Source organism: Notothenia rossii (genome assembly GCF_949606895.1).
Source record: "Notothenia rossii genome assembly, chromosome: 7".
Classification (NCBI taxonomy): Eukaryota; Metazoa; Chordata; class Actinopteri; order Perciformes; family Nototheniidae; genus Notothenia; species Notothenia rossii.
The window spans coordinates 32,665,852-32,677,561 of NC_136905.1; the positions used below are offsets into that span (position 1 = coordinate 32,665,852).

At 45.4% G+C, this 11,710-nt stretch overlaps 1 protein-coding gene across 1 annotated transcript in view; it reads right to left on the reverse strand.

Annotated features, from left to right (window-relative positions):
- LOC307013633 (uncharacterized protein) overlaps positions 1 to 10,746 on the reverse strand; it is a 47,887-nt gene extending 37,141 nt beyond the window's left edge. Inside the window, exon 1 of the mRNA XM_079641090.1 lies at positions 10,387 to 10,746. Coding sequence (XP_079497216.1) covers positions 10,387 to 10,620 — 234 coding nt within the window. The 5' untranslated portion in view covers positions 10,621 to 10,746. The remainder of the gene's footprint in view (positions 1 to 10,386) is intronic.
- Between the last annotated feature and the right edge of the window lie 964 nt (positions 10,747 to 11,710).

The following is an 11,710-nucleotide window of genomic DNA, read 5'->3' on the forward strand; positions in this document are numbered from 1 at the left end:
GGACATCGATAACATATTTTAATGTTTAATTTTCTTCAGGGCTACCGTAGTGCACATTGATGAACACTTTAAAACAAAAATAATGCTTACAAGTGTAAATGAGCCGGATTTGAGCTTTGAGCTAATTTCCATCTATAGTCCCGTCACATACAGCATATAAGAACATGACATTTATATATATATATACAGCAAAAAGAAATACATGATATGCAGAAAGAGCATGAGCAGCATACAAGCATTTACCACGTGGCAGTACAATGTACAATGTATGACCTTTAAAACTATTGAGAGTGGGACAATCCCGTATCTCAGTTTGGGTGGGGGGGGCTATTCCACAATGAGCTGCCTTTAATGGAGAGGACATTTTGTCCAAAGGTGGTCCGTCTGTGGTGGACTTCACAGTCTCCTCTGGTTTCTGACCTAGTGCTGCGTCCAGTGTGTTTTCTGTGGATGAATTGCCCCAAGGGGAGGGGGGCCAGCCCATGTAAATATAATTTTTTTTAAAACACATACCTTTAAAAGACATAAAATTGTCAAAAACTCAAGAATTGTGATTTTCAAGGATGGTACAGTGGTGGTATGACTGTGGATTTCTGTCAAACACCTGGATAGCTCTCTTGAACAGCTTTTCTATGGGTTTCAGGTGTGTGGCACAAGCAAACGACCAGTTTGTAAAACAGTATTCAATGTGGGATAGAATCATACAGTGGAGGTATGACTTTGCAGCATTGACAGTTAAGAAAAAGGTCTAATTTGTTTAAAATGTTGCAAGTTGAATTTAATGGTATTGGATATTTTCTGGATATGTGTCTTAAAAAGTAAAGTGCAAGTCCAATATGACACTCTCTGTTCAAGATACTTGCACTGGGAGACTAGTTCTATTTCTGCTCCATTTAAAAATACATTGGATCCTTCGATCCTTAAAACTAGAACACCGATGGCTGGCTTACGCTACAAACTTCATCACCTTTTAACAAGAGAGTAAGTATATAAAACGTTATTTTGTATATTTTACACATCAGCAGAAACAGAGAGAGATGGCAGGACACTGTGTTTTAGAGAGAACCCCTTCCCCCCTGCGTCAGCAAACGGCTTGCGCGGTAATACCATCGCCCAGATGGTCCGCTTTTAGTTTCCCAGACGGTGCTTGCAGGACTCTTTTCACTTCTGGCGGCGGGGGGATATTTCCTTCTTCTTCCTCCACATTGAGGGGTAACGGTGAAAACTCTTCTTTGATCTCGCTTTTTGTTTGCGTTTCTTTGCTTTTTGTTGCACATATCTTGTACACCGCTGGTTCCACAGTGTTTTCTTGATGCACTACTTCTTCCGATACAATGGTTGCGTGGAGATCTCTGGAAGACACCAGAGTTAACACAGCCATATCTGTTGAGGTCAACGTTGCTTTAACACTGTCGGGTCCATAGGTTTCTCCATTCTTCAGATTGTAGAAATGCAGTTCATTCGCCATATAGTTGAATACGTATCCCCAAACATGTTCATTTTCCAGAAGCCATTTCTCTTCAAGATCTTCGACCGGAGGTGTTTGAACCCGGCACAGATACTGCATCCGTTTCTTGATTGGCGCTCCGGACGGATGGCGGTAAGTTGTCACAGGCGTCTCGCTGATTAAACCCATATCGAGGCGTCTCTTGGCCATTTTTTCTTTTTGGAAAGATGACTTGATGATTGGAAATGACTGGCTTTTTATCTGCACGGGGTTCTTTTTTTTTTTATCTCACTCCACCCCTTCGGTCTTCTGACATCACATAATTGGGGCGGGCCCTTCTGTCACTTTTATGCATACTAATGTGATGGAAGCGGCATTTTGTTTTAATAGACTTGGGGGCGGGCCCACCTGTCACTTTTTATGCATACTAATGTGATTGAAACATTTTTTATTATACACCATAAGGCGCAACAGTGGGAGCTTTTCACACCTGTGAATACACATCACCCCCCTCCTATCGACGGATCTCACACCTACTTGGGATATCACACCTTCTTGAGATCTCACACCTCGAACAAAGGGGAGGCGGGACTTAGCTCATTAGCATAAGTAGGGAGAGGTGTGACCTGTCACAGCACCTGTCACTTTCTATGCATACTAATGTGATGGAAGCGGGATGAATAATACTACTCATTTGGGTGGATTTTCCATATCTCTGGCCCCCCTTGTTCGATTTTGCTGATTGACATCTCTTTCTAACCGTCAGAGCCAATGGAATCGAGGGGAACTCCCACATACTCCTTATTTGGTAATGTGTGTGTGTGAGACTGCCGCATAGCCAAGACCGGAAGCTGCGATAACTCTGGTGGCTAGCATTAGCAGCTAACTTTTACTCTCCGATTTTTACATAAAAATCGAATTAGGGATTACAAATAAAAAAATTATTACCCACAAACATTATCAACCTATGGATTAACCGATTCAGCCGCGTTTTTTCTCGTTTTAATGCCATTGAACAAGTCTTTTGATCAGATTGACAGCTACGGTGAGACGATCTCCTCCAAAAGCTACGTAAAAGTACGTGTTGTGATGTCTGAGTTTGCTTCCCCTGTCGCGAGTTCGGCGTTAGCATTTTTCGCTCAGGGGTCATTTAGATGCTTCTTATGAGACTTGTGTTTTGTTTTGGTAAAAATGTTTTTTATCGTCAGTTAGCTGAGATTATTCCCATTAATAAGTTCTTAAATATTAAGATCCCCTGAGACACAGTGTTCGTGAACATTTTTTTTAAAAGTACCTGCCGGCGGGGACCTTGGGGCTTAACAGGTTAATGTCAATTGATCGGCGTCCATACAGTATTGTAGCGTCTCGCTACAGGAACACAGGGAGGCTTAGTTTGTCCTTTATTCGGGAGTTTATTGTACAGATCACAGGTTACTGTTGCATAACCATGCCAAAACATTCCACTAACCCTGTCGTATTCTCACACTCCGTCACGTCGCCCGCTAGCTCTCTCCTAGCTTCCCGCGTCCCTCTCGCCAGGAACCTCGCTCTTCCAGCCCCAACCAACCAGACAACACTCTCCCACCCAAACCCACAGCTACAGGTCACAAGAACCATCCATCAAAACAGTGGCTCGTTCACTGACACTCTGTAAAATGCAAACAAACTCTGAACAACAAACACCAACATTATAACCAGTCCGTTACACTTTTCCCCCCTCCTCAAAGTCCCTCGTCCTCGAGGGAATAAACAAAGTCTCTCGTGGTTAGGGGGTCTGCGATTTCTCTGCGGCCGTGCCTGGTCTGCGGCAGGGGGAGACAGGCCCACCGTGGGGCCCAGAGTAGGGCAAGGGAAAAAAGGTCCAGGTTGTGAGGATGTAGCGGTTCCCTTTTTCTGTGCGGGGAAACGGCCCAAGAACGTCGATCCCGATCCTCTCCATTGTGCACCCTACCGGAAACTGCTGGAGCTGGGCATGAGATCTGTCGGTAGGGCCCTTACGTGCAGTGCAGCTGTCGCAGCGGCGACAGTAATCTTCCACATCTCGTCTGTGTTGGCCCCAGTAGAATCTCTTTCGCAGGCGGCGGAGAGTCTTAGAGACCCCAAAGTGACCAGATCCTGGAGTTCCATGCACTGACCGAAGTACTGTCTCATGCAGGGTCCTCGGCACCACCACCTGCCACCGTGCCTCTCCTGCAGCCGGTTCCTTCCACCCACTCTGCAGCACTCCATCACACAGACGCAGGGCTTCAAACATTGACCATAGCCCTTAAGTGGCACAAGAAAAACTCAGAGACCTGTTCCCACCGGGGTTTGTGTTGTGCAGCCACCCAAGCGGTTACCGGCCTGATGTCGACATCCCCCTCCTGATTCTTCCTCCATTCGGCAGCATCTACAGCTAAAAGTCCATGGTCAGTTGATGCCCCGACTGGTCCCACCGCTGCAAATATCACCTCAGCCTGTAGACATTCCCTCTCCTGTGTGTCTCTCTTCACGCAGTAGCGGCAGTCATCACTGTAGCAGAGGCGGCGGGAGAGTGCATTGGCGTTGCCGTGCTGCACGCCAGGTCTCTGAATTATGCCGAAGTCATATGCTTGTAACTCTTCAATCCAGCGTGCCAGCTGGCCTTCTGGTTCTTTGAAGGACATGAGCCACTGTAAGGCAGAGTGATCAGTCCGGACTGTGAAGTGGAGGCCCCCTAGGTAGTACTTGAAGTGCCGGATGGCGCTGACCACAGCAAGCAGTTCCCGTTTGGTGACACAGTAGCGGCGTTCATCTTTGTTAAATGTTCTGCTATAGTAGGCCACTACTCTCTCTCCTTCTGGTGTCACCTGGGCCAGCACGGCTCCTGCTCCAATGTTGCTGGGGGGAAGAGGATCTGTGCCTCCACTAGGGCTTCCTGTAGTAAAGCAAATGCTGCCTGACACTCCACACTCCATGAAAACACCTCTCCTTTCTGTAACAGGCAGATCAGCGGCGCAGCTATGCAGGAGAACCCTTTCACAAACCTCCTGTAGAAGGAGGACAGGCCCAGGAATCTCTTCAGGTCCTGCACAGAGCTGGGGGTGGGCCAGTCCTTCACAGCCTGCACCTTCTCTCTGGTGCCGACGCCGCCCTCCATTAGCCTGTGACCGAGAAAAGTCACCTCACGCTTCACGAAACGGCACTTCTGGGGGTGCAATTTCAGTCCTGCTCCAGCCACTCTCACCAGCACACGTTTGAGGGACCCGAGAGCTGATTCGAAGGATTGTCCATGGACGAGGATGTCGTCCAGGTAAACAACACACTCATGGCGGGGGATGTCACCTGGTCCATAAGTCTCTCAAACGTGGCAGGGGCATTACAGAGGCCGAATGGGAGAACTTTAAACTGCCATAAACCCCCGTTGGTGATGAAAGCTGTTTTCTGTCTGGCCTCAGGGGCAAGGGGGACCTGACAATATCCGCTGTGCAGGTCCAGGGAGGAGAACCAGGAAGACCATGCCACTGTATCGATGTGGCATGGCCACTATATCGATGCGAGGAAGGGGGTATAGGTCCTTCTTGGTAACTTTATTGAGCGGTCTGAAGTCTACGCAGAACTTAAAGTCCTCCTTCTTTCTCTTGGGAACCATGACTAATGGAGCGGCCCATGGGCTGTTGGAGGGTTCGATGAGTCCAGCCCGTTGCATCTCCCCCAGTGCTTTATCTGCTGCAGCTTGTCTGGCCAGAGGGAGGCGTCGTTGTCTCATTCTAATGGTCTGTGCATCTCCAGTGTCGATGTTGTGTTCGATGAGATCTATCCGGCCAACATCGGCCTCAGATAGTAAAAAACAGTCTTTGAATTCCAGCAAGAGCTGCAGCAGCAGGTTCTGCTCATTGGGAGTTAGTCCATCAGAGTTTCTCTGCCAGACGTCTGTCACTGCCGAAACTCTCTCATCTTCGACAGGTTCTGCAGCAATGAATGGGTGAAGGCAAGGGTCCAGGGTCGGCAGGGTGGGAGTTTGTGCAGGTGCCGTCATCTGGGGGTCACAACAAGCAACGGCGTCGGACACTGTCTCGGTTGTCTGTGTTATCATGGTGTGGGTCACACGATAGCCTGTCTGGGGTGGCCGCTTACCATTGGCGGTTCTACAGGCTGGCACGGGGTGGCAGCTGCCACCTCAGAAAAATGCCTTGCCGACCCAGCTGCCACCCCAGTTGGCAGCTTTGTTTTGAAAGAAAAGTTGTGGCTCAACGGGCATTTATGAGAGAAAATCTCTAATGTCCGAGTGCAAGTGAATGCAGCACAAGACGCGCCTTGTAACCCCTCCCCCGGCCCTGGCGCGAGCCTGGAAATATGATTGTTGGCGATTTCCTTTGAACGGGGGGACAGCGCAAAACGAGAAGCATTTCGGATCCAAGTAGACGGAATGAATGAGGTATTTGCGGTCAACAATGACAGAGAAGAGACTGTCAAGTCTGGCTGTAAGGCCAAGCAAGGCAAGTTTATTTATATAGCACTTTTCTGTACGCGACAATTCAAAGTGCTTTACAAAACAAATTAAAATACCTTTTAGGAATACATACAGTACAAACACATATATAATGGCATTTTACAACAGGCATTACAAAGCAAATATAATACAAATAATACAAATAAACACCACAGGTATACAATACATGTTTAAAAGGCATACTGTAGTGCGAATATGAGCAACTCAATTAAAAGCAGCGGCAAAGAGATATTTTTTTAGTCTCGATTTAAAAATAGTAAGCTTTTCTGCGGACGTGCATGATTTGGGTAGTTTGTTCCAGATTGTCGGGGCATAATAGCTAAATGCTGCCTCTCCATGTTTTGTTTTTACTCTCGGAACCGATAGCAGACCCGTCCCAGAAGACCTGAGGCACCTTGATGGCTCGTAATTATGTAGGAGTTCAACAATATACTTTGGTCCTAAACCATGTAATGATTTAAAAACTAGCAATACTAGCCTACTTTAAAATCAATTATTTGGCCGACTGGAAGCCAATGTAAAGATTTCAGAACCGGACTGATGTGATCCACTGTTACAGTTGCTGTTTCTGTCTGCTCATTAATCTGCCTGTGAGTGTTTTCAGCTGTGTGTGTAATATGTAAATAAGCTGCGCAGTAGCCCTGACGTCATTGGCTGCCCATCCTCTGGTCCGCCTCCAAAGATTATGATTGGAGCATGCCGGGCCCGACGCGCTCCAATCGCAACGCACAGCCGGCGCACACCTGATGCAGATGACTACAAAGCCTGAGGACAATTACCACTCTGGAGGCTCTGTTGAGTGAACAGACGCCTCTCGCATTTTGCTCTTCATTCTGTGGTTAATCTTGTGTGTGTCTATCTCCGTGTGATATTGTGTGTTAGTAGAGTGTAGAGTAGGTTAGTTAGTATTTAGAGTATAGTTAGGATTTGTGACTGTTGTCTTTAGTTTAGCTGTGTTTTGTGTAGACTCCCTCTGTTAGTTGTACCACTCTTGAAGTGAGGTTTTGTTTCGTTCTTTAGTTAGTGTACTAGTAGTTATTTTTCCCCACCGGTAATTAGACTCCTGGGTTAGAGTCCTTCCTTTGTTTGTTTCAGGCTGCCGGCCTGCCTTTTGGTTACATTGCTGTCTAAAATAAACGCCTTATAATAATTACCAATACCAATCTGGTTGTGTTGCTTCCCTTGATTCCCCTAGGTCAGAAGGGAACGTAATATCCACTCTTTTAATATTAGTGAGGACACGTGCAGCAGCGTTCTGAATCAGCTGCAGTTTTCTGATGGATTTTTTTGTCAGCCCTGTGAATACACTATTGCAGTAGTCGAGTCTACTAAAGATAAAAGCATGGACAAGCTTTTCTAAGTCCTGTTTTGACATTAGTTTTTTAATCCTCTATATGTTCTTCAGGCTGTACTCAGCATTGAATCAAAATGCACTAAAGCTTTACATCTTAATAAGTTTGTGAGGCATTTTGCTGAGCAAGATGGTAATCGCCACATTCAGCTGTTATAGGCATGCCAACTTGATGCTCTGCTCACGAATGACTCGATGAGCATAATAAACTGTTAAGATGATGACCTTACGTGTGTAAATATATATTTTTTCTTTTTTAAGTCCTGAGAAAGTCAAATAAGACTGTGTAAAACTTCACTGCCCAGCCAAAAAAAAGTAACCACTTTGATTTAACTAGGCCAGTAGGTAAGGACTTTCCACAGGATAATAACTGCAGCGATGTTTATGTTTGAGCTGAATACACGTTTTTTAACCCTAACTGATGCAGTTAGTCACTTCTTTAATGTGTGTTCTTTCTGATGTAAAGTCAAGGTTGTAACTGTTTGCAATGAAGTTGTGCGGTGCTGAACTGTTCTTTTGATTATTTTGATATATGATAGTAATTACTTGTCTTTCAAATTTGAAGGAGGGTGAGCAAGCATCTTGTGGAACATTCATCATTAACTCCTCCAAAAAATATAGTTTTTTTAAAAATAACACTGAATATGTGAATCATAACAGTGATTGACAGCTAATATCATATTAATTTAGACAAACATAGACGAGACAGTTAATTAATATACTTATTGCAGCAGTCTGCATAGATTTCGTACCCCTACTGGTCTAAGAGTGAGACAAACTCATTCAGTTATTGTTCAGTTAAAATTCATTAAAACCCTCTATGGTACGCACTATGATGCCATTTGGGAAAAAAATGTTTGGAGTGTTTTTTTGTCATATAATAGACCAAATAAACATAATCTAAAGAAATTTTAAATAAATAATTATTTGGGGGTACTTTTTGGGGTGTGTTGCCTTGAGGCAACACTGTACCATAATGGTAAGTTGTGAAAAGAAAATAATAATAATAATACATGGGACTTTTATAGCACTTTTCATGAAACTCAAAGACGCTTTGACAGAGAATTAAGAAAAGACAACAAAAAAAAAACAAAGAAATACAAAAAGAGATAAACAAAACAGAAAATAGGGGTGGAGGGGGGTGGTCAGTGGTTGAATGCAGTGTTGAACAGGTGGGTTTTGAGTGATGTTTTGAATGCTGTGAGGGAGGAAGAATCTCTGATGGATTGGGGTTGAAAAGAAAGTTATTGTTTCAAATTTGAACAAAATGTATTTAAAAACAAATGGAAAATACTAAATAGCCTCAACAGGTTAAATTGCATGCCAATTAAAATGTGAAAATCATTATTTTTTATATTTTAACAAGATTACATGTCTGAATGTTGCCTGCAGGCAACATTGTACCATTGTGAAACAACCTTTAGGAATAAATACGTAAAGAGCCTAGGCATCTTTCCTCAAACTTTATTGAGCCATTTGACAAAATAGACTCACTATTGTGGAAGTTCATGAAGCAGTTATTGTCAGCAGTGAAGCACAGGTATGTGACACACTTTGATCACTGCACTTTCACCCTTACAGCCAGGGTATTTGCACCGGCCCTTTTTCTCCACCCACACAAGCCAATGGTCAGTGTGGTCTTGATGCACATGTGTTGATGGCACTGATGAGGAAGAACCTCTGTGCTTCTTCTCAGCCAGGTCTCTGTCAACATTCTGTCAACATTATGAGATGGTCTCCCCCTCTTCTTCAAAACTTTCCTCTCGTTGCAAAGGCAACTTGCAACTTCAGCTTTGAATTTAAGCAGGCTGTACACTTCTTTATTGGGGATGCCGCAGTCCTTGCAGTCCCTGGGGTACAAGAGCCACACATTCACTAGAGTGAAATCCATCATGTGCAACACGATCTTGTGATGCCACTTCCTTGACCTGATCTTTGTTCTGTAGAGAGCAATCAGCGAGTCTAGAAGATCCACTCCTTCCATACTTTTATTGTATGCATGCACAACACTTGGGCAGGTAACCTGCAATGTTTCTTTCTTTTTCTTATCCCATCTTTGCATAGATCGTTGGGTTGGCTTTAACATCAAATGTATCTTGGTTAAATTGTAGAGATCTATGATGAATGGTATGCTTTTGAACAGTTTATACCTAAACACACAATACCACAATATCATGGTGAATCCATAATGGTACAGTGTTGCCTCAAGGCAACATTTACAATTGACCATAATGGTACGATGTTGCCTCCAGGCAACATTTGCATTTTAACAAGTTTCCATTACCTAATTAGCCAATTAAGTATATTAAACTATTAGAAATTAAGGTTTACTCACCTATTATTGTGAATACATTTTTTTCCAGACAAGAAATGCGCAGGAAATTACGTTTTTAGACACATTTCTTGGAGAGAAATGGCTGAGCTGATCCTTGTGGGAAAGGCAGCAAACAGGGACTTCAAATTGGCTGCCAGAGAATCATGGGACAAATTCAAACACTACTATTGGTTCCTTATGGTCCTGCCTCTTTTTTAAAGTATTGCATCATAATTTGAGATGTATTGTGTGAATGCAAAAGGCAAAAAATGGGTATGTTGCCTGGAGGCAACATCATACCATAGAGGGTTAAATTAATTCTGCCACCTTATATACAGTATTTATATTTAAGGCTTTACTGATGTTCCACAATAATGTCAACAAATGTTATTGAGTTAAAATAAATATTGTGGCTTTCCAAGTTAACATTACAGTAATTGATATGAATGCGATTAAATCAGCATATACTTCTGCCAGGGGATGCCACCCCTGAAATTCTCCTGCCACCCTCTTGCCACCCCATGAATATTTGTCTAGATCCGCCCCTGCCGCCTACACATCTGAACGACCTGTCCATCTGGAAAAGTGAGTTTACCCCTCTGTGTATCAATGACACAGTCTAATGTCACAAGAACATCTAGCCCCAGGATGCAATCTTCCAGGTTTGCGAACCACACTGGGCAGCGAACAGACTTCTTTCCCACCCCAATTGTAACAATTGTCTCTCCCACCATCGGAGATCGTTCCCCGGTAACTGTCTGTAATTTCACTATGGTGGGGCAAATAGTTGTTTTATTTCTCACCGTTTCAGGCTTCACCAGGGTTGCTGAAGAACCTGTGTCGACCAGCGCAAAACAGTCTGTTCCCGCAATAGTCACTGGGGCATAACAGCAGTCCTCGACCCAGGTTCGGCCCAGCCTGATGATTCGCTCAGGCTGGCCACCAGCCTTTTCTGTTGGTTGTAACACTTCTGCTTTAATGCGCTGCAATGTTTCCTCATTTGAAGAGGGACGGGACACATCATCAGGGGTCCGCATTTTCCCGGTTATGCAGACCCGGCCCCGTTTCCCTGGTTAGCTGTGCTGTGAGGGCAATCTCGAACCAGATGGCCAGGCTGTCCACACCCCCAGCAGATCCTCTGACGGGGTCTCGGAGACTGCTCCTCTCTCAGCGTGGTGGCACGCACAAGCTGGGTCAATTTTCCCCCCCAGGCCGGCTCTGCTGTATTCAGCTCAAAACCACATGCGGCGCTCACCTTCGGTGTGTTGTCATCCGCACTCCATGAAGCAGTACATACCATCTCTCTCTCTGTGGCTAGCTCCAAAGCCTCCTGTAGAGACTTGGGGTGGGCGAGCAAAGTCTGTGTACGCAGGTCGGCTGGTAGTAGGCCTGGAGGAAGTAGTCCCGGGCTAACTCACTCTGGATAACAGGAGGCATGTGAGCATAGGTGCGGTGAACCAGCCCCTCAATCTCATTGGCGAGCTCCCTCAGCGGCTCCCCAGGCCGAGGCTTGCGGCTACACAGTTCAGAGCGGAGCAGGCTAGCTGTAGAGCATAGTCCAAAGCGCCTCTTTAAAGCTCCCACCAAAGCATCATAGTCACTCCTATCACCAGGGTTAAGTAGCAGCAGGCTGGTTAAAACATCGCCAGTAAGGCACATTGCAAGCTGGAGGGCCTTTTCTTCAGCAGACCACCTGCCAGCCTTGGCTAGCAATTCAAATTGTGCCTGGAATGCTTCCCAGTTAGCTTTGCCATCATACCTGGGGGTTTTCATAGATGAGGGGAGTGCTTCTCTGTGCTGCTCAGTGTGTTGACTCGTGCCTGCCCTCTTTGTCTCTGTTTTCCCGCGTGTGGCGTCTCTATCGGGGGAGTAGCCGGAGCGGTCGAAGCCAGCCTCAGGGGCCATTCTCATGGTTATTTCTCTCACCCGCTCTCTGTGGCTGACCGTTCCCCGACCCTCAGCAGCGCCGAAGTGTTGCCGCTCGTCAGCTTCCTCCTCCCGTTTAATTTTAGAGTAGTCCCACAGCGACATGTTCTCACCGAGATGGAAACTGTAAGCTGTATGGCATCAATCACTGTAGCACGCCGCTAGTTAGCTGCCATTAATCCGAGTTGAACTTTTACTTCT